This window comes from Anabrus simplex, chromosome 1 (assembly GCF_040414725.1).
Source record: "Anabrus simplex isolate iqAnaSimp1 chromosome 1, ASM4041472v1, whole genome shotgun sequence".
In the NCBI taxonomy this organism is placed as follows: Eukaryota; Metazoa; Arthropoda; class Insecta; order Orthoptera; family Tettigoniidae; genus Anabrus; species Anabrus simplex.
Window position 1 is genome coordinate 693,993,334 of NC_090265.1, and position 23,962 is coordinate 694,017,295.

Here is a 23,962-nt window from a genome sequence, read left to right on the forward strand (position 1 = left end):
GTAACTTAAGGCCACGGCCGCTTCCTTCCCACTCCTAGCCCTCTCCTGTACCACCGTCGCCATAAGACCTATCGGTTTTGGTGCGATGTGAAGCATATTATAAAAAAAAACACCCAGGGAAGTTGGTGTGCGTATGTATGTATATTCAGTCAGTCAGCGCTTCCGCTGGTGGGATCCTCAACAGCTCTGCCATCAGCTGTCATAGATGGCTCAGGCATCACTGAAGAGGCGTACTAGGGAAATGAGTGGGTGAAGTAGTTTCCCGTTGCTTTCCCCACCGAGCCAGAGTTGCTATTACATATCAGTCTGCCAAGCCCACTGAAATGCATCAACCGACCCTATGAGCAACATTTTCACACCATTCATAGCAGGGACTGGCTGCATAAGGAATTGGTATTACTAGCATCGCTCATACCTCAGTCACTTTCATATTGTCAAAGCCAAGGATGACAAGAGACAGATCTATGAAAGTAACAAAATTGCTCTAGCCTATACCAGAAGACATTGTGCACTGTAAACACTATGTCCTGCCAGCAAAGGCATAGGGAAGTTGGAAAGCGGTGTTATTGTTCGGTTTCTGCCTCCTAATGTGACAAGCTTAGTTCAGCCCATGGACCATGGGCATTCTGGAAGCATTACGCAATTATCATGCGTTTCTGCTACGATGTATTCTAAGTGATTGCGAATTATCCGGTAGAAGTCTCACGGATTTGTTGATGACTATGATCATGAAACGTGATTTGTTGGTGTGCCCAATCCTGGGAAAAGGTTATATCAGCGACTCTTAATAATCCCTGAAACAAACTGTATGAAGGGATTTTTTTGGAAGATAAGAAAAATGACAACCTGTTACAGATGGTGAAACAAATTCCAGGATTTGAGAATATTGACCAGTATGAGGTGAACGAGTGGCTACAATCAGATGATGCTGAACTTGATCTAACAGGCCATTAAACAGTGGATTCAGTGTTTCTGTCAAGGGTGAAGCAGATGACTCCGACCTTGACAATAGCAGTTCTGAGAATAGTTACAGCAGATGATAGATTTGGTGCATTGCAGGCAATATTGACTTTGCATGTTTATTAAAACACAGTACTGTAAAAAAATTACTGTATAGAGTATTCATTTCGGTAGTAACAATTTTCATTATTTCAGATTGCTTTGCACTTTTTTTAACAAATCAATGAATCTACACCAGGTGTTGTATTGTTGATTAAATGGTGACACTAGAAAACGGCTAACGAGAATTTAATGAAAATCGGTATGCAAAGTCAGGGAATAAGTCGCTACAATATAGGCCATAAATAATTTTATTTACGATGAAAGAAATGGTACTAGTTCAGGAGAACGCATAAAATTTAGTTCTTAAATATTTGTTATTAGTAGTCCTATCGATAAATACTACATAACTGATGTTATATAGTATTAAATTAAATAGTTTACAAATTTTTGCCGTACTGGGTATGATAAGAGATTCATGAATTTGGATTTTTGTTGCTTAAGTCCATATCAGCGCAGTCATGAGAAAATGGGTGAACGGAATTTAATGAAAATTGGTATGTAAAGTCAGGGAATAAGCAACTACAATTGACGCTATAAATAATTTTATAAGACGCCGTAATGTCACAGATTCACAGATTCGAAAGAAAACTAAATGTGAAGGCCTACAATATAGAAAGGTCATAAACTTGATCAACAATAACATTACATTGACCGTTGTTTGTTGTGATGTGCTTTCTTTTCTGTTGCCACTCATCTCCAATAGACGGGATTACTGTTGCGTACAGAGTATGTAGCTAACAATGCATTATTTGAATACTGAAAGCAGCAATATCCATAACAATAAGACTGTTAACTATTTTGGCAGTGACATACTGTATATTCAGTTTAATTTCATTCTTCAGATCTCTATAAACATACGTTTATGCATAAATTTTTAATTGCATTATACAGTGAGCACAAATATAAATTGTATCAAGACTGCATCTGTAGGCATTCACAATATTGTCTTTTTTCTCTTTCCTTGTTAATAGGCATTCCTAGTAATTCAATATCCAGCCAGCACGTTTGTCAAATAAGCAAGCTGTTCTGTATATTGATACATTGCACATAATTTTGGAAAATATTTTTGCTTATGTATTTTCTTCAGTGTTGTGCAGGATTCACATGATACAGGATGTAGATGTAATGTTTGGGATGGGATGCCCTGATTGTATGTATAAATATTCATTACCTATTGTGCTTTATCGTTACCCTCATTGTTTTATTTACCTCTTTATCATTTAGTAAGTGGATAATTTGTTAATTTTTCAGGCCCCTGAGTAATAATGAGAAATGTAAAAATGTTATCGATTATCCTGGACCAAGAGAGCTGCTGGTTAGAGAACGACCTTTTGACAAGAATTCCAGGAAGTTTATGTTCGACAAAGTATTTGGACCCTCCTGTCAGCAGGTAACTTGATCTCATCCACTGATGCCAGAATGTACCGACTAATTTTCTAATATGAGGTGTTATTTGATTTTTTTATCGCTGTACAAGGGTAATGAACATGAATGAGCGATTTCTGTAAGATCACACCCCCGTTTATGAATTATATTTCTCCTGATTGCACTCTGTTTCTGTCAGTTCATGTATGTCAAGTTTACTCTGTTTGGCTGTTATGGTGATCTTTGGAAAAGAAATACCAAGTATGGCTGACGGACTAATATGTGAAATTGTGTTTTCCATAATAGTGTTTCTTTCTGCAGCATTTGTGAGTGTTTATTGTGTGGTCAACTGGTTATACCTATGCCGGGTATGCATGGGTCCCTAACAATGTAGTTATGTTTTCCCCAGTAAGTGTTTCAGCTTGCTGCAGTATATCTGGTTCTGTTGATGGAATTTCTCTGGGTAGACACATTGTGTATTTGTCTTGATCTGAGAATGCATACATGTAGGGCTGGTTCTACCACCTAAGGGTAAAGTAGCACTTGCCCTCCATGTAAAAGGATATTTCCATTTGACCACTCTCGCATAGCGCTATTAGCAGCATAAATTGCAGTTACCCGGCGCATAACTTTGAGGGTAATAGATAAGAAAAATGTTCCACCGATCAATACATTTATTGTGGATGAATTATTACACTAGTACCGGTTTCGACCTATCTTGGCCATCATCAGCTAGCACACAAATTTACAGTCGTGGGATAAATTACAAAGAAGTTACTTAAGAGCATCCGGATGTCTGATAAAAAATGGAAGTAAAATATATTGCAGTATGTTGCGTTAAAATAGCTCTGATTAAAAGTAGTGATGGTAGAATAAACTAAAACCTATTGATTGAGCATGGACATGAGTACATAAACACATTAAAATATATATGCCACATCATATTTTAATTTGTATTTTAATGTGTTTATGTACTCATGTCCATGCTCAATCAATAGGTTTTAGTTTATTCTACCATCACTACTTTTAATCAGAGCTATTTTAATGCAACATACTGCAATATATTTTACTTCCATTTTTTATCAGACTTCCGGATGCTCTTAAGTAACTTCTTTGTAATTTATCCCATGACTGTAAATTTGTGTGCTAGCTGATGATGGCCAAGATAGGTCGAAACCGGTACTAGTGTAATAATTCATCCACAATAAATGTATTGATCGGTGGAACATTTTTCTTATCTATTACATTGAATCCAATCAATACGGAATATGAAACTTATAAATAATAATAACTTTGAGGGTTCAAAAAGACTTCATCTGCTGGGCAAGTTTTCATTCCTGAACATTATTAGCTGTATTTTTGGTGACATACAGCTTAAATTAGCATAGTATTTGATTAAAACATGTTACCATAACTGTGATCGGTATTGTATTGTAGGATTTTAATCATCAATTACTTTTAAGTTTTAACGGTCACGCCACTTTCTCGTATCTTCTGTGTTGGGGCACATGCTATGTTTAGAGCTTTTGGAAAGAAACTTTAAAACTATACAAAATCAAACCCTAGTTGGAAATTGGGATTAATTTTCAAATTTAAATTTGTACAGTTTTCAAACACCAGGTATAACTTGTTATGTGTACCAACACCTGCTCGAGCATTCTTGATCCAGTATGGCTAAGGCGCTCTCTTCATAATATGGGGTATCTAGGTTCGAGTCTTCATTATGCTGGATTTTTTACTTTCATGTATTTTTTATGCAGCTGCATGCCTTATTCTGTAAGGTATTTTATGAACAATGTATATTGTACCAGGAACTGTTCCAGCCCTGTACATTGTTTTATAATTGCCCGAATATATGGAAAAGGGACGGCAATAATATGTGTTCGTATGCCAGACATCTTGTACGAGCACAATACGAAGCTCCTCATGGCGAGCTGGACGCGTCACAAGCAATGAACCTGTGGGTGACGTCATTGCCTCATGTTGTGCGCCTTTCTCTCAAATGTACTGGAAGGAAAATTTCTAACTTTTTAGCTGATAAAGGCACAGAAATGAGACATACATCATCGTGTAGCTCATGTTCTGAACGTAAACATATGTCAATTTCAATAAAATCCATCACGGCATTCAAGATATATAAACGAGAAAGGAATCGCACTTCCCCCAGTGATGTGGCAAGCAAACTTGGGTCATATGGAATATAAGCAGCGTACCAGACCGTAACAATTCAGTTCAAATTCTACACAGCTGGCTCGCATGTTATGCTGTACGCGACGAGTTGAACGAACTCGGTATTCCTATTGCCGGACATCGTAATACTTATATGATTTCGACGGCAAGTTGACACTTAGTTTCTGTGAATACCAGTGAGTAACTTATAAAATTGTGCGACTTGCAATTCGTCAGACATTCAAACTTAGGAAATTAACGTGTGTATAACATCAAAGTCATTAGACTTGTAATATTTCACCAACATTTGAACTTGACAAATATCTTAATTTTCGTGTAAATAACCATAACAAACTTGAAGTTAGCAGGGCTACTTTGAGCTGTAATGATCTCGCGACTGTTTCAACTCCGAATATCGTGAGTGTAGGTCGCAACACATTGACTATTTTTGAGTATTATCAGAGCATGGAACACTTTAATTTGTGCCAAAAGACTGTTCGCGTATCATCGTAACAGACTGTACCATGTGAAACAACCCGTGTGGATAGACTGTATAATAAACTTCGTAATTCAGTGATATAGTGGAGTATAATATTCATGCATGAATACTTGTAGAACTGTGACAGTGAGAAGGAACATTACGAATATTACGAGAGAGAGCTATTTATTTCTTTGTTGTGAAAGTGAGCCTTGATAAACTGTGCTTTGAATGAAAGTTTTTATGATAATAGACAGTGCTTCGACATATTCCTCATCCAGTGAATGGTGGTTATTTATGAGACAGTCATCAGTTCTAACGGTGCCAATCAAATAGTGCACATTTCAACCTGGTCAGTTGGACTTTCTCGTGTTAAAGCCACTCTTTTATTAACATGAGAAATTTGACTCGAGACGACGGAGATGTAATGCGGATAAACGTGGACGTGGTACTATGAGGGACAGTTCCAGGAACGTGGTACTATGGAACACCGTGGTGTTGGATGTTAGCCGAGTTCCAGATTGCTGCTTGCAGAGCAGTATTAAACTGTTCGAACTCAACAAGAAGGCGTATGTCAGGTGATATCAGTGCTTTTTCCATTCAAAGACATAATTCTAACTTTGAACAGAACTTTTATAAACAGTGTCATTACTGACAAAGAGCATCAAAAGCTCACTTACTTAATGTTTCATAAACTTGGAAAATTAACGCTTTACGACACTCAAAAGTAAAGACAGACTTCCAAATAACAGTGTGCTCTTGTAATGTTGTATTTTCTCACTTGTTGGAACTTCAGGATTTCAACTGAGTGTTTCATTCATAGCGAAAGTGTATCATAAACTCTTAATTTACGATATTTACGCCAAGTGCATAATAAATTACAAAAAATAGGACAATACTCAGAACCTTATACCAGAAGATCAGATTTAATTTCAAGTGAGTTTTACGTGTTTACAAGAAGGAATTACAGATTTTACTTTATTTAATTCATGTAGAAAGCGTAATCTGAAATCGCAAGTGCAAATAGAAAAGACTTTAGGATTTCTTAATTACTTACAACATGCTTATTAATTTATGCCATGAAAGTTATGATGGACATAGCTGATTGAGAAAGACATTATTCAATTGAATTTTACTTGATCAACTTGATTTTTTGATATTCTGTTGTTAAAATTGGGATTTATTTTCTAGTAAATATCTATGATTCGGTGATATAATAGGGTGACCTTCCAGAAATTGAATAAAGGAAAGAAAGATATAATATCTATTGTTTCGCCTTGCGATCCTCCCTCTGTGTACCTTCTAAGGACTAGGCACCCCTTAGAAAGACCTCATGCTCTTGAAAATCAACTTTTCCTGGTACAATATGTTTAATCACAATATTATCTGCTAGGAAAATGCATTATTTTGTGGCATTTATAAAAAGTGTTTTTAGTACTGTTGCACAGGTGACAGATTCCCTATCAATTGTTTACCCAGTCTTTTCTTAAGTGTCAAAGAAATAGGAATTCTTCCGAACATTTCCCTTAATAAATTCTTCTGTTCCCTAATTTCTCTTCTTATAAATGGAATATTTGCCCCAGTTTGAAAATGAAAATCAACAGCTTTTTTCCTGTCATTTGACCGGGTGAATGAAGCCCCCTTTTAGCGGCGAGGATAGGAATTGTGCTGGCTGCCGTAGCCTGTCACGCCTCAATTTGCCCCAGTTTGTCCTCTTGAATAAATGATCAATAAAAGGAAGCATGTGGAACTGAGAGGCCACAGAGTGAGTTGCAAATAGAGGATAGTGGAGGCACATAATTCACAAAAGCCTGCAGGTGAAATGCTCAAAGGCAATGTGTCCATATGGAAGATGTGTGTGTATATATATACTGTATATGAGAGCACATAAAAGACAGAGTTAAGAACAGTGGCAGAAAACAAAAATAATAATTAAGGCCACGCCCGCTTCCTTCCAACTCCTAGGCCTTTCCTATCCCATCGTCGCCATAAGACCTATCTGTGTCGGTGCGACGTAAAGCCCCTAGGAAAAAAAAAAAAAAAACTTTGAACTTAGATTAAATATGAGACTGGATATCTAGTTTATCCAGACTTCAGAATGACCTCCTTGACCACTCTACTACGAAAATACTTTCGGAAACGCTGGCTTACATGCCGATTTATAACTGGTGCAAGAAAATTTAAATATTAAATACATATTGATTTTGAACCTACATGTATTAACCTCCGGAAAGCTTGACGTAAATCTCTATCCATTACCCTAAAAGCTTGTTGGCAATAGGTGATAATCGGCGGATGGAAGCACTTGAAAATAATATTCTGGTAGTTTCACGATTGAAAAGGCCTGAAGAGCTTGAATGTTTCTGAAAATAAGACTCAAAATGAGCTTCATATTGTACATCTGACGATAGCACTTCGGTCGAAAACGAGAAATCGCTGAAAACCAGTCTTGGGAACGTCTGACATCTGTGTTTAGCTCCGGATACCTATCTAGTGCTTATGCAGAGATAATAGTACACAAGTGAAAGTACTAGGTGATTTACACCCCTGGGTGGTTTATCTCCTGTGTAGTTGCCATCTAGTTTACCAGGAGATGGTTGACCCAGCCCTTCATGTGTTCAATGTCGAATCTTGTTTAAATCTGGATATCTAGTTTATCCAGACTGATTATGTAAATAATTTGTACATTAAACTTAAGAATACATAATTATTTTAAATCTAGAACAAACGGTTCTTAAATTTTTAGAGGATTTCGTTGAAAAAATTAAATTTTTAATTCTGAGGTGATTATTCCGCAATATTCTGAAATGTTCAGTCATAATTAATGAATCTGTTTTGGAAATAGGATGCTACTTCAGTATGTCTATGAACAATAAGTATGGGTACGTGAACCTGAATTTACTGTGTAACAAAATAATTTTTCCTTTTGGGAAAAATCCGTTAGACTCAATAGATTTGTTTGCAGATGTTTCATTGGTCTAAATAAATCCTACCTTTCCACACTTTATTAACTGACCTGATCTTCATTGCTCGATGAGTTGAATTTGACTTTATACTGCATTTGCATTTATTGCATGTATTGTTAAATTTAGATGATTCTTTTTGTTTGTATTGTAAATAGTGTTGTAAAACAATATACAATTCATTTAAACTGTTGTTTTGTCATCCGGATCAGACCCCATCTTGTTTGTGTTTAAACAGGGTTGTACTGTGACTGCATAGATTATATGAAACAAAATATGTCCATGTGGTTTTCAGGTTGACGTATATCGAACTGTTGTCAGCCCACTTGTCTCAGAAGTTTTGGCAGGCTATAACTGTACAGTTTTTGCCTATGGCCAGACTGGTACTGGAAAGACTTTCACCATGGAAGGTGAAAAGTCTAATGATCCAGCTATGATGTGGCATGAGGTAAGTGAACTTCTACAGATCTGAAGAAGAAATGAAATGTGCCACATACTTTTCCTATTCTTTTTTATAATTTACAGGATCCCCTCATGGGTATAATTCCACGGGCACTAAGTCATTTATTTGATGAACTCCGCATTCTTCAAGCTGAATATTCTGTGAAGGTTTCATTTTTGGAGTTGTATAATGAGGAATTGCTGGATTTGCTGTCTCCAGTTGATGACAGCAATAGGATCAAGTAAGTAGTTGACAAGTAAATTGCTTTATTGCAGCCTTGTTTTTAAAACTGTGTTTTAACATGGTAAACTGTGCTGTCGAATTGAGCAGAGTTTGGATTTTGGGAGAACTGGAGGTCAAATAATTTTGTGCACTATGTCTGCCTCTTAAGCGGAGGCTCTGGTTTTGATTCTTGGCCAGGTCAGGGAATTTTATCTGGATCTGAGAGCTGGTTGGGAAGTCCACTCAGCCTGCATAATTACTAAGGGCCTTATTTTTTGGTGAAATAAAACTGTTGATTTCGGAGTTAAAACTAACGCTATTTCGGTAGGTATTTCGTGAAATAAATTGTCATACTGATCGATGTTTCTTGTGAAATATTCCTTATGGTATGGGGTAAATCTAACTAATTTTGTGATTAGGGGTTTTAAAGTGAACACTTGTAATGTATTAAATTGTTATTAAACCTTAGAACGACCAAATATACAAAATGTTGTAGAAATAAATACCGGTAGGCCTATATAAATCACTGAAACCTCAAAATGATGTTAGGCGGAAGTTAGGAATTTATACGTAGCCTACACGTTTTTTCCGGTCCCGTGGTGTAGGGGTAGTGTGCCTGCCTCTCGCCAGGAGGCCTCAGGTTCGATTCCCGGCCAGGTCGGGGATTTTTTCTCGACCTGAGGGCTGGTTCGAGGTCCACTCAGCCTGCCTGATTAGAAGTGAGGTGCTATTGACGGTGAGATATCGGCCCCGGTCTCAAAAGCCCAGAATAATGGCCGAGAGGATGCGTCGTGCTGACCACACGACCCCTCGTAATCTGCAGGCCTTCAGGCTGAGCAGCGGTCACAGGGAAAGCCAAGGCCCTTTCAGGGCGTTAAGTGCCGTGAGGTTTGGTTTGGTTCTACATGTTTTAACATTTTGAATGACTTGTCTCCAAAGTAAAAAAATCTACGCATGTTTTCAACATTATCAGGATTCAGAGTTGTGTGACAGAAAGTATGTTTTTGTAAACAAAGCAGCCCCTTTCGCTGATCACATTAGACGTCTGAAACCATAACACTTGCGACCACTTGGTGCAAATCCTCCTAAAACTTCACTAACGATGTTTTCTCTCTTCTCTTCTATCAGACGTGCTTTCACTGCATTTTGTAAAGCCATATATCCCTGGAAGATATTCATGGATATGTTGGTGCTGCCCGGCCGGGGATGAGTAACTCAGACGGTTAAGGCGTTGGCTTTCTGAGCCCAAGTTGGTAGGTACAATCCTGGCTCAGTCCGGTGCTTAAATACGTCAGCCCCGTGTTACGACTTTTATTGGCGCGTAAAAACCTCCTGTGGGACAACATTCCTACATCTCGGCATCTCCGAAAACCGTAAAAGTAGTTAGTGGGACGTAAAAACAATAACATTATTACAACTCAACCAGGCGATTTATTTATTTATTTATTTATTTATTTGCTCTTTGCTTTACGGCGACGATGGGATAGGAAAGGCCTAGGAATTGGAAGGAAGCGGCCGTGGCCTTAAAACCCCGGCATTTGTCTGGTGTGAAAATGGAAAACCATCTTCAGGGCTGCCGATAGTGGGGCTCGAACCCACTATCTCCCGATTACTGGATACTGCCTCCACTTAAGCGACTGCAGCTATCGAGGTCGGTGCGATTTATTTAGAATAGACCTACTAATATCGTCATATTTTATAATAAAGTCGGTATTATTTATCTTCCCTTTTATATTCATCCATGTCCTCATGCCAGGATTATCCAATTTTTCTATAGAAATGCTGGCTTGCATGAATGCTTTTGTCGTGTCTATTACAAATTGCTCTCTATCACTTTTCAACTCTTTTGCGATGTGTAAAGTATCGCTGATTATTTGCCGCTTAAAATTATGTTCATTTGCTTCATTCTTCTTCTTTTTCTGTGTTTCTGATTCTCTACAGTACCTATCGCACGCATCTCTTCGTTTTCACGTAATGCGAACATTACAGTACTTACGCATTAGAATCTTTCTTGCAGCATCAAATACATAGAACGCCTCACTGTTGTACTCCTCGGCCCTTGGAAAAACTGTTGTGACTTTAGTTTTCAGCATTTTTGTACTTAAATGCTGGACATTTGCTGATAAAGATTCATAAGTGGCGAACTTTCAATGCGAAAGAGTATAATGCGCACTGCTGTATCTACAACCGATCTTGCTACGACCACAACGCCATTTGCTATAATCGATAACAGATATTGATTTTTAATGATTGCCTTAGAGATCGCGGAGCTGAATACACATACTTCCGATACACAGGGCTCATCGCTTTGTGTGCATTTGTGTAGAGAATATACAGCACTCTCAATCAACTGAGAAGGAAACTACTATAGTCAAGTTCTCAAGAGCATTGAAACGTTTATTGGAGATCTTTTCTGATACGATTTCGCCTTTTTCTTACCAAGTGGGGTGTATTTCGTGATTATTTACGCGATTCGCGTAATAAGCAGATTTCGCGATATTTTGCGAGTTCATTTCGCTAAAATACGTTACGGTTCGGTACCTACAAGGTCATATAAAGGCTAGAAAGAAGATATGAAAAATTTCGTGCTTATCGCTATTACCAAAAAATACGGCCCCTAATAATTACAATCTGATGTGAGATAGTGGCCTGGTCTAGAAAGCCAGGAATAACTGCCAAGGGAGATTCATGCAACACCTTAATAATCTGCAGGCTACTGGGCTGAGCAACTGTGATTTCGTAGAGTAGTCTAAGGCCCATCAGGGTTGTTAGTAGGTAGAAAAAGAGAACTCCAGCGCAGGGGCAAGTGGGCAAGACGTGGGCTATACATGGGCTCATATGGAGAAAGCTGGCGCAGGGGAGACATGACTGAAGGATACAGCCTAGGAGCGATTGTGCAAGATGGTGGCAGTGTGCAACTTCCTAGTGCTAGGATTCCCGAGGCAAGATGTTTCATATACATTCGTTATATGAGAATAACTTTAAGTAGATGGACTGGAAGCTAATGGCGATACATTGTTCTTATAGGCCTAACTCTACAGAGCTGCCTCAGCGGCTCACAACTTGTAACATTTTTTAAAATATTAAAAAATTCTTACTGTTCAGGGCATCGACCTAGAAAGATATTTTGCCCCTACTTGCACCATATATTATGAACCTCCGTGTGTTCAGATATTGTAGAAGTGTAAAGTGTTGAATGTGAGGAAAGGAACGTTAAGGACGACACACACCCAGTCCCCAGGCCAGGGATATTTATCATTTACAATTAAAAACCCCTGACCCGGCCGGGAATCGAACCCGGGGCCGCCGGGTGACAGACGGATGTGTTGTACCCTACACCGCGGGGCTGAACTCACAACTTGTAACTTTAGACCTATTAGTTTTACCATATAGGTACTTATATAGGAAGCTGACCTGGTGTAGGATAGGTGGTATACATAGGACTTAAGGAGATGGCCTAGGGACCAGTGTGCAAGATGGCAGCCACAGGGGCTCTTGCGTATACATGGGCTCTTATGGCACTAACCCGGCGTGGGCTGTGCTAGGGCTTTTCGCGTATTGTCCTAATTCGAGGTTCTATCTTCCTAACTGGATGCCCTTCCTAACTTGGAGACTCTCGGTGGAGTGATGTAACATAGGTCGGAAGTTATGGAATACTGCTGTAAGGGGTACCAGGGGCTCTTAACTTCAGAACGTGGTTTAGCAGCTAGAGGACCTCGAGCTGAGCCTGGCATTAATTATAGATGTTTAACTTTCTCTGGATAAGGAATCGAGGATTTAGCCGGGTAGTAGATTTGCGAGTTGAGAACAATCTGCTACTCATAGCCACGAGGCTTCAGGAATTTGCTGACAGCGTATCTGGTTACGCTGTGAAAGCAACACAGCTGCCGCAGGGATGCATGCCGTAACAATTAACATGAATGAAATATTTGACCTGAGCAGGCTTCGACTCTTCGAACTAATGGATGAGGATATTTTCAAAGAGAATAATACACTTGGTCGTGGAGGGTAAAAGAGTTAGCTTGGACGGAGCTTTTTAAAGTAAGAAAGGCCATAATATAAAGTCTGAATTCAAGAGGACAAATCAGTCAATCCTATTCATGTATAGGACGAGGAATTAGCGAATGCCCCTATAAGAGTATGCGTGTGCTTATTTGCCTCCATGCCCTAGCACAGCTCTCTGTGAATTAGCCCTCCTTTTATGGTCACAGGTATAACTAGCAGTATATTGTTGGTGCAATTCTACCCCTCCACCCCACCTCATGAAATGAGGATCTGAGCAGAGTGACTTCATGGTAGCGAGAGCTGTAGTAACGTCACTGCTAGATAGATAGATAGATAAGAAATGGGTGAGCCCTGTTTTCGCAGAGCTCCACACGTAGGTCTATGAAGACCCTTTGTGCCCCTTGGACGGGTTTGCCTAGTCCAGCCCTAGTGCTCCTATAAGGGATACCAGTGTCCGGATTTTGGCGTTCCTGATGTCCTCCAGGCTCACAAAATGTGAGCCCAGGAATCGATGTCTAGTGCTTGCAAAAGCCTCGCACTGACATAACACATGCGCGGAGGTCTCCTCCTCCTTACCGCATCTTCTACACATCGGATCCTGGGTGATTTTCATGATGTGTAGGTGTCTCTGTAAGGTATTGTGGCCTGTTAACAGTCCAACTACCATTCTCATTCTGGTCCTATTCAAATTCATTAGGACCTTTTTATAGCTTTGACTAGGCCCTTTGATAAGTTCACGTGCCTGTCTTGCTATGGTTAACCTCTTCCAAATATCTAGGTGAGACTGGTTTATCCATTGGGATATTGCCAGTCTCACACTTCGGAGTGACACTCCCAGGAAGGGCTCTGGTACTATGAAGGAACCCATTGAGCCCTGTTTCGCTAGTTTGTCAGCTTCTTCATTTCCACTGATACCTGTGTGCCCAGGAACCCATAATAGGGTAACTGAGCTAAGCTCACACAGCTGATCTAACATCCTTTGGCATTCCCATACCAGTTTTGATGTTGTTTTAACTGCACATAGTGCATTTAGCGCTGCCTGGCTATCACTACAAATAGTGATATGTCTTCTGTGTCCAGGCATATTCCATATATTTAGAGCACAGGCTAGTATTGCGTATACTTCAGCCTGGAAAACAGTAGCATATTTACCCATAGGAAGGGAGAGCCCTGTCTTAGGCCCCCAGACCCCGGCGCCTGTGCCCGTCTCCGTCCGCGAGCCGTCCGTGTACCACGTACAGCCCCCAGACTTAAGACGGGCCCCAGCGTCCGCGGCCCACTCCTCCCTTGTGGGTATCACCACTGTAAATTTATAATTCAAATTAAAGCTAGGCTTCATCAGATCCCCGATCATCATTGTCATAGGGCAAGTCTGGTGAAGCCTTGTAAGAATAGAGGCATGACCTCTATTCGGGTTTTTGAAGGACCATCCTCCGAGTGACCAAAGGCGATAGGCACTCATTCCCGCTATTACTTTAACATATAAATGTAATGGGGGAAAACCTAGGATGGCCTCCATTGCACATAATGGTGTAGTATCCAGTGCCCCTGTTATTCCTAGACACGCAAGTCTTTGGACACTGTTTAACTTGGTACTCACAGTTTTGCTCTCTGAGCCTGGCCACCAAACTATAGATGCATAGGTGATCGTGGGCCGTACAATGGAGATATAGAGCCACTGGACCACCTTAGGTCTTGGGCCCCAAGTCTTCCCGACGGCCCTGCGACAGGCCCACATAATTTTGCGAGCCTTATCCACCTTATGATCTATGTGTTTCTTCCAACTCAGTCTTGCCTAGGTACTTAACCGAAGTTGTCTTAACTAATTTTTTCCCAAATAGGAAAGGCTCTGACAGTCCGTCTAGCCTCCTCCTCTTGGTAAATACCACAAGCTCCGTCTTATCGGGATTAACCGACAAGTCTGTCTCGTGGCACCATCTTTCCACCCTACGTAGAGAGCCCTGTACGAGTTCAGAAACCGTACTGGGGAAATTTCCTACCGCCATCAGGCTTATGTCGTCCGCATAGCCTTGGGCGTATATTCCTCCAACATTTAACCTGGTAAGTAGTTCATCCACTACCAGACACCATAATGTTGGTGATAATACTCCTCCCTGTGGACACCCCCTGTCTATATTAGCTCTCAACATTACAGCGTTGAGGGTAAACAGAACTTGACGGCCCTGCAGTGAGGCCATAATCCATTTTATGAGCATGCTGCTCACTCCTCTTCTCTCTAGACTACGTTCTATGGAGCCCAAAGATGTATAGTTGAAGGCCCCTTCTATATCTAGGAATACAACCATGGCAAGTTGTTGTTGATCCAAGGCACTCTCCAGCTTAGAAACCAGCTGGTGCAGTGCCGTCTCAACCGACTTCCCTGGTTGATGTGCATGTTGGTGGGAATGCAGGGGAAAGTCTCTTAATACTTTCTCCCTGATATGTCTATCCACCAGTCTTTCCAAAGTCTTAAGTAGAAAAGACGTTAGACTAATGGGTCTATAATCCTTAGGTCTAGTATATGAAGACCTTCCGGGTTTAGGTATAAATACCACCTTCGCCTGACGCCACAAGGAGTACACGTACCCCATAGTGAGACAGGCTCTAAAAATTCTAACCAGGTATGGTATAAGGACCTCTCCCGCCTCCTGAAGAAGCGCCGGGAAGATTCCATCCACACCTGGGCTTTTATAAGGGGCAAAGGATTCTAATGCCCATTTAACCCTTCTTGGGGTGACAATCTCTGCGGCTTCCCTCCAGCCACTTTTATCGGGTCTGAAGGATCCGCTCGATTCTACCTCACAATTCGTGATTACCGAACCTGGAAAGTGGGCATCAAGCAATAAGCTCAGGGTCTCCCCCTCTGTGGATGTGTATCCACCAGAAGGAGTCTCCAGTGAGCCCAGCCTTGCCTTTTTATCCAAGGTTAAAATTTTATGAAGCCTTGCCGCTTCATGTTGACTTTCAATGGAGTCACAAAATTGTCTCCAAGATTTCCTAGAAGCCTTTTTGACTTCTGACTTGTACCTTCTTTGTGATTCTTTGTAAGAATCTAGGCTTTCTTGATCCTGAAGTTCCCTGTATTTATTCCAGAGCCTTCGTGTATTTCTCCTCAGGTGTTCAAGGTAACTATTCCACTTGAAGCTTCCTGTTACTCTCTTTGCCTTAACAATAGGGCAGTTTAATTCATAAGAGGTAACCAGTGTCCGTGTGAGAAAACTCACACTGAGCTCCAGCTCCTCTTTGTTTTTAATTATGTTTGAGGGTCCTCCCTCCAGTCCCCTTCTCACGTCCTCCCTAACCGATATCCAATCGGTTCTTCTAGGGTTTCTGTAAGACGGGATCTCGATGGATCCCTCTATATAGAACACAATGTGTCTATGATCTGACAAGGAAGGCTCCAAAGAGACCTTCCAGTCTTTAAATTCCTGCATGATTCCCATGGAACCCAGGGTAAGATCTATGATCCCTTCGCTCCTATTATTAATGAAGGTAGGGGTATCACCAATATTCATGATCTCAAGATCAGTTGTACATAGAAATTCTATGAAGTGCTCTCCCCTTCGGTTTGTATTTTTGCTTCCCCAAATGCTATGATGAGCATTGGCATCGCATCCTACTATGAGGTTTAATCCTTGTTTCCTACAGTATATCACCAGTCTCTTGAACTCCTCCGGCGGGGGTGGAGATTCAGAGTCTCCTGGGAAATATGCAGAACAGACAACTAAGTCTCTTGGCTGTCCGCCCTCTTCATATCTCGTTAAGACTGCTACCAGGTCTCTACTAATGAAACCCGGTATAGCCCAAGCGTTATGATCCTTAACTAGTATACAAGCTCTAGGCTTCTCCTCTGCTATTCCACTGAATAGAGTGAAACCTGCACATTTTAGTCCCATGATATGTCCCTGTCGAAGCCAGGGTTCTTGTATCAGGGCGACCGAAAACCCGCCTTTCTGGATACTTCTATTAAGTACCCTAGAGGCCGCTATACAATGTTGTATATTTGCTTGTATGAAAGTAATCATTCTTTACTTTCATAGAATACTTTACCTTATGCGGTCTCCGGAACTTGCAGCTCCGTCTCCCGCGATGGATCCTGGGGCTTGGCTGGCCCCGGTTCCTGTCCGGGCTCCAGCTCTTCGCCCCTGCTGGTCTCGGTTTTATCTGTGGTGGGGTTGGTCCTCTGCTTGTCATGCTTGCCCTCCACCAAGGTGAAGGTAGCCACATGCACCCCGCAGAAGATCTTCTTCCCCACCACTTTCTCCACATCCCTGGAGTCCATGCTGACCACAAGGCGGACACCTCTCTTCTCCTTGCGGTCGTAGACCCTCCAGCTGGTGGGATTTAAGCCATGGTTCTGGCGTGCCATTCTTCCCAAAAGGACATTATTGTCCTTTGGTTGTCCTGGTATCCAGACCATGACACTCTTGTAGGAAAGGAGTTTGTCCATGCCCACAATTGTGAGCCTGGCTCCTTCCCACGGTTGTATACCTGCAACAAGACTAGAAAGCCATGCTACAGTTTCGTTGTTCTCTGCTATGATGACGGCCGCACCCCTGGACAGATAGCAGTCCAGGAACTGAGGCTTAATAGGCCCCTGCTCCGGAAGCCCATCTATCAGATTGGTGATAGCCTCTTCCACAGCTTCCACCTGTTTCTCGGATAGCTGCTGGTCAGGATATCCCACAGGTACTATGGCCATCCTGATCCCAGCTCTGGCTATCCTAGCGTACTCCACCTTGGGTCTCTTGCGGGTCTGCCGATCTTCTTCTGGGGTTGCCCCCGACAGAAGTCGTTTCCCCGCTGGCATCATAGTGGGTGGGGTCCTCTGTGCCCTAGAAGTAGAGCCCTTTTCAGGGTCCCGCCTCTTGTGCCCATTGGATCCCTCCACTGTTGACGCTGTTGTGATAGTAGAAGTCCCCTCAGCCCCAGGAGTCAGGCCCTCTCTGGCCTGCTCCCGGGCCTTTAAGGCCTTCTTAAACGTCACTGCTAACAAGCTTTGATCTGTAGACCCAGAGTTCTCTCAAGTCAGGTGTCTTGCATCATAATACATTGTCTTGCATCATAATACATTGTCGGCATTTCTTTACTGCACCAGATTGGAAAGTACAGCTTAGCTCACAAGGTCGTTCTGTTTCTGCTGAGATGTACAGGTCTCCAAATTTACTGTAGTCATACACCTTCAACGTACACACATTTCAATCAGGGTGAGGATATTTGAATTACACTTAAGCTCTTTACTTTTGAGCTTATATCAGCTCCACATTCGAATCCTTGGGAGTGGCATTTACTCTGCTCAACCACACGTGGGGCAGAAGTGCCTCCCATGAGAGTTGGCCAAGGAGGTTAGATAGACGACAGCTTAGGACACATCATGCCTAGACTCAGCGAAAGACCCAGAGTTCGCTAACCCATGCTCTCTCAAGTCAGATGTCCCTTTTAGTAGCCTCTTTCAACAGTTCCATAAGATGACATCCTATTGTCTCAGGGTATCAGACGTCGTAGCGCGTGCCCCTTTAGGTTCTGAGTTAAAAGTTGTGAGCCCCTGAGGTAGCTCTGTAGAGTTAGGCATATTCCAGACTCAGCTATACATCCCTTTGTGCCAATAGATGCAGAGTTGTGTTCAAAATCGAAGCGTCAAAGCCTTCTCGGGTCAGATATTTCATTTATGTCAATGGTAATGGCATGAATCTCTGTGGCAGCTATGTTGCTTAGATAGCGTAACCAGATACAGTCAGCAAATTTCTGAAGCCTCGTGACTATGAGTAGGAGATTGTTCTCAAGCCAGGAGAGTTAAAATCTATTACCTGTCTAAATCCTCGATTCCTTATTCAGAGACACTTAAACAACTGTAGTTAATGCCAGACTCGGCTTGACCGAGCTGGATAGCTCCAGTCGCTTAAGTGCGACCAGTATTCAGTATTCGGGAGATAGTGGGTTCGAACCCCACTGTCGGCAGCCCTGAAGATGGTTTTCCGTGATTTCCCATTTTCACACCAGGCAAATGCTTGGACTGTACCTTAAGGTCACAGCCGCTTCCTTCCCATTCCTAGGCCTTTCCTGTCCCATCGTCGCCATAAGACCTATCTGTGTCGGTGCGACGTTAAGCAAATAGCAAAAAAAGTCCACACATGAAACATGTGTAAATTGCCCAGATGTTGGACATTCCTTTAAGCATAATTGTAAACGTGTATAGTTGGTGTCTAAGAACATTTTCCTTGATGTTTTACTATGTTAGTGTTCTTAACCCATTCACTGCCAAACCCAGTGTGTACTTCACCAATCTCACGAATGAACACGATATAGTGTCATGCTTTGAGATTCTGTGGAAATGCTCAAAAAGTTCTGTGTGGCAGATACACCACTCCATTTCGCGTGTTTTGTAAGCGATCAGGGGCTTGTTTCACGAACAAACTTTGCAGCTTTTCACTTTGCACTTTGCAGTTAAAATTTTGTTCCTCCATCACTTTTCAGATTTAGCTTGCACACTTTTCAAGCCTGTTATGTTCCTCCATTGGTACAGAAATGCAAAGTGCAAAGAAATGAAGTGAAAAGTTTTCATAAATCTTGCAAAGAGATGATTCCCTTTTCATCTGTTAATTAACATGTACACTAGTTTCTCGGCGTAGAATTTGGTTTAGTGTTATAAATACGTTACGACGTGAGCTTTTGTTAGCGTCAAGTGAAGACAGTGATGAAAAATCCAATAAGAGAATGTACAGAGGCAGGATTAATTTTCATAACTTCACTTCGACTGAATTTCGTGAGTGATTTCGTATTACTCCAACACAGGCTGACTATGTTCTTGAAATGGTCGATAATTTATTGAAACATGCAACAAAAAGAACTTGATTCCAATACGAAAAAGAACAAATTCTTATATGCTTACATTGGTTAGTAAATGGTGCCCAGCTGCAAGGTGTAGGAGCAATGCATGGGACATCAAAATCAATTATTTGCAGGACTGTTACCAAATTGCAAGTGACTAATCTCATGTTTTAATCTGTATTGAAATGTGTTATTTGTAATAACAAAGTTTTTATTCTAATCCACCTGTTCAATACATTACAATGTTGTCAAATTTAAAATATCTTCATTAATTGACATGTTATTTGTGGGACATGTTTCGCTCCCTTACAGAGCATCATCAGCCAGGTCTGAATCTCGAAGAATGGTTATGTTCGTAAACTATGACTCCAGAATTATTGAAACATTTTTTCACAAACTTAAATCTACTCTATTAGAATATCATAAAATACATAAACTTGGATCATGCGTTAATAACATGGGCTTAGTAGGATATATGCAGTCCTCGGCCAAATTAAGAGACTCAGTACTACTTTTTCACGTTTTTTTAGTTAATTACCAAATTTCTTAGAATTACAACTTATTTATTACAGTTATTTACAGAAGGGATGTTTATGGACTATGTACAGACATTCTTTTTCCTTTCTTTCACAAAATTTTAGGTGATAAGTAACACTTTTCTTCAAATGTACACAGTTTCAATATTTTGTAGGTCCACCTTTTGCATCTATTAGTGCTTTAATCCTCTTGGGCATGCTTTCAATACAGCTTTGAACAGTCTCTTTTATTAGTGGATTATGATGCGAAACTTCTTTTAGTTTTTCAATGAGTCTGGTTTTTGTTGTGATCATTTCTTTTGCTATTTCTCTTTTGACCACCTCCCATACATTTTCAATAGGATTCATATCTGGAGAATGCTCTGGCCATGACAATAAGGGTAATTTTTTTCTTCAGGAAATCTTTAACTGATTTAGCTGTGTGGCAGTGTGCTCCGTCCTGCATAAGAGTCACATTTTTTTCCATCAGGGAACCATTCGCGTATCTGTGGTAGTAGCTGAGTGCGCAAAACTTCCTTATACTGGTCCTGGCACATTATACCATCGACAAAATAAAGAGGTCCTACTGCTTCCCCGCTAATTACTGAGCACACCATTATCTTATCAGGGTGTTTTGACTGTCAGAGAAAGACAGTCTGGATGGTATTTCTCATCTGACCTGCGACGAACAAATGCTGCCTTCTGGGAAAGAACTTCGAAAGTTAACTCATCACTGAAGCATGCCTGAAAATAAATAGAGAAATTTGTAAATACTTTACCTAACTTCAAAATCCTCTTCAGCACCCTTTGTCAAATATTATATGTTATTACCTACCGATTTCCAGTAGTTTATACCATGATCCTTGTATTCCCTGTCTCATTTGAATCTCTTAGCCATCACACAGGGAGTAAGCCATGGTTTCTTACATGGCCTATGAGCCATGAAGTCCAATTCCTTCAGTTTCCGCCGTTTTGTCCTTTCTGAAACATGTACCCCAGGTGCTTCTAGTTCAGTTTTTACCATTTTCACCGTAGAATGTCGGTTTCTTTTTCAAAAGTTTGGAAGGCATCGTTCACTACGCTCAGTAAAGAGAGGTTTCCTGCCACAATGACCTTTCCGTTTCCCATTCAAGTCCTCACCAAAAGCCAGTTTCTTAGCAATGCGTTTCACTGTGGATTGTGAAACACCAACTTTGTTACCAATCTCACGCTGGGAATATGTTCCTGTCTCAGTGAGGGGTTATGTCACCAGACATCATAACCTAAAAAAAATAAAAATGTCATTATTATCAACGTTTCTCTGGTTTTTAAAGTTTAATATTCCTAAATCATTAACTCTTGTATAGAGAATAAAGTAAACCGAGCAGTACAACTTACCCTCTCAGTTATTGTGATGAAAAACACTGTGGAAACACTTGTAAGGGGTTACATATTTGGCGCCAAATATTGCCAAGCTGTCAACAGTTGCACATCAGCAGCCCAAGAAACAACTGACTAACATAACGCACATGTTAGTCATATTACCAACTGTAAGTACCTATGGAATCAAAATTACTCCTCTTTGAGCATGTACTAGGCTTCCACGGTGCTTCAAACTGTATACATGAAAGAAAATGTGACTGAGTCTATTCATTTGGCCAGGGACTGTACATTAAAACTGTGGTAGAATGAGTTACTCTAAAATACTTAAAACAAGTAGCATGTCTAACATATTAGAAAGACTTGAAATTCAATTTTAAGAACTAAATTTGAAAATTTCTTTGCAATGAGGTCTGGTGAAAGTTTTATATCGGCAAGATTTTTGTGAAAAAATGTTTCAATAATTCTGGAGTCATTGTTTACGACCTTAACCATTCTTCGAGATTCAGACCTGGCTGATAATGCTCTGTAAGGGAGCGAAACATGTCCCACAAATAACTTGTCAATTATTGAAGTTATTTTAAATGTGACAACATTATAATGTATTGAACAGGTGGATTAGAATAACAACTTTGTTACTCCAAATACTGTTACCAAAGTCGTAGATGTTATAGTAAATGTAATATTTCCTACGAGTACGTTGGCCTGATAATCCACTTAATATAGCGACGGGATTTCTAATGAAGGGTGAATTTCCTTCTGTATGTGGATGTGTTGACTGTACTCTTGCTAACATTGATGTGTGTCATCATTTGAGAGGTTATTTTTAAAGTTGCCAAAAAGGATGTCATGTTTCTCCTCGACAGCTTCCATCACACTCAGTTTTTGTAATAACATTTCTTTCCCATGATAAAAACTTCAACGGTACAACAATTATACCGTCAAGTTTGCCGCGAAAAGTAAAGCATTAAAATCCTAGAATATTAGGCCTATACAGTTGCTCATGGGATAAACTCGATCGGATCGCTCATTCACAAAGACTTTTCACTTTGCGAGGAAATTGAAAAGTACAACCTAGTTCATGGCGGAACTGTAAGACTTTGCACTTTGCAAGAATTGGAAAGTGAAAAGTGCAAAGTTAATTCGTGGAACAGGCCCCTGGTGTTATTTCAGCTTCATTGGAGTGGAACATCTTTCCCATTTACGTGTATACCGCTTTTCACGAGAGTTTAATCCCAATGTAAACGAATAGGAGGAGCACCTTGCCTTTCCACATGGACATAGTTGATTGGAGAAGCAACCGTCGCACTCACTCGACTGTACGCGAGCTCGAAGAAAAGTAGTACGCCACATTTATTTTATTTTACTTTATTACATTTGGACAGTTTGGAAGAGTACGCAATCAAAATAAAACACGGTTATCATATACCGGTATGTCTTTTTTATATAAAATAGTCATTAAATATAAAAAAATGAAGGCACAAGGCGTTGTGTAATACAGGAAGTCTTCTTGTAGTGAGGAAAAGTCCTAAACTGTACAGCGTAGAGATAAGGTTTTGCATCTTCCAGCAGCAGTTAGTGTCAATATTCATAGTGAGAGAAATGGAGCAATTGCGTGTAGTGAAGCACAAAAGAGGAAAACCGCTCAGAAGTGACCATATGCAGTGCACTGTAAAATGTGTTCAATAAACTAAGTGAACAGAATCCATCAGGATTAAACTCTTGTGAAAAATCATATAGCCGCGTGTAGCCATCATGGCGTCTTGAAGTATACATAATCTCTTGTTGATGAAGAAATTGAATGTTTCCTCCTCAATAGTGATTCTGGAGTGCTGTATTTTGATAACAAAGAAGGAGAATATCTAAGTTGCGATGTTGAACTAAGAGGAAGTGCGAGATTATGTAATAATGATGAGTCTCGTGCGGAATTGTCACCCCCTTCCTCAGATAAATTATTTTTTTCCCCAAATGTAAATGATTTTGATAATACCAGTTCTTGGATCAAAATTTTTATATAAAACTATCAAGATACCCGTGCTTCGCTACGGTATTATATTGAAATTTATAATTGAATGCTTATCGTTTTACAAATAACCCGCTGAGATTCGCGATCTGACTCGTTTTCTGAGAGATTCCACCAAAATTCGTGATCTGACTAGTTTTCTGGGATATTACGGCAATGTTTCTCACATTTTTCAATCTTTTTTTCCAGTAATCGATTTCGTACTTCCCGGGCTAGGTCCAGTTATTCCACCCGGTCAGTTGGGTCCCTAAATCTTCGCCATGGTTTCCTATAAGCATTTTTAATGTGGATCAAATCCTTGAGGAGATCCAGCGTGGTGGTGTCTTGGGTGCCTTGGCGGTACTGAACCGGTGGCCGGACTGCAATCGTAGTCGTTACCCGTCCAGGACCCGTTTCCAGCACAGTCACCATATTTTGCAGACGGTCCAGAACATTATTATTATTATTATTATTATTATTATTATTATTATTATTATTATTATTATTATTATTATTAGGGTGGGTGAAATTAGTTGAATTTGGGTATTATTA

At 40.5% G+C, this 23,962-nt stretch overlaps 1 protein-coding gene across 2 annotated transcripts in view; it reads left to right on the forward strand.

Annotated features, from left to right (window-relative positions):
- Positions 1-23,962, forward strand: part of LOC136857351 (kinesin-like protein Klp61F) — a 295,057-nt gene that overhangs the window by 41,813 nt on the left and 229,282 nt on the right. For both annotated transcript variants that reach the window (XM_067135960.2, XM_067135961.2), the window contains exons 2-4: positions 2,314-2,452; positions 8,333-8,485; positions 8,563-8,720. In XM_067135960.2, coding sequence (XP_066992061.2) covers positions 2,314-2,452; positions 8,333-8,485; positions 8,563-8,720 — 450 coding nt within the window. The remainder of the gene's footprint in view (positions 1-2,313; positions 2,453-8,332; positions 8,486-8,562; positions 8,721-23,962) is intronic.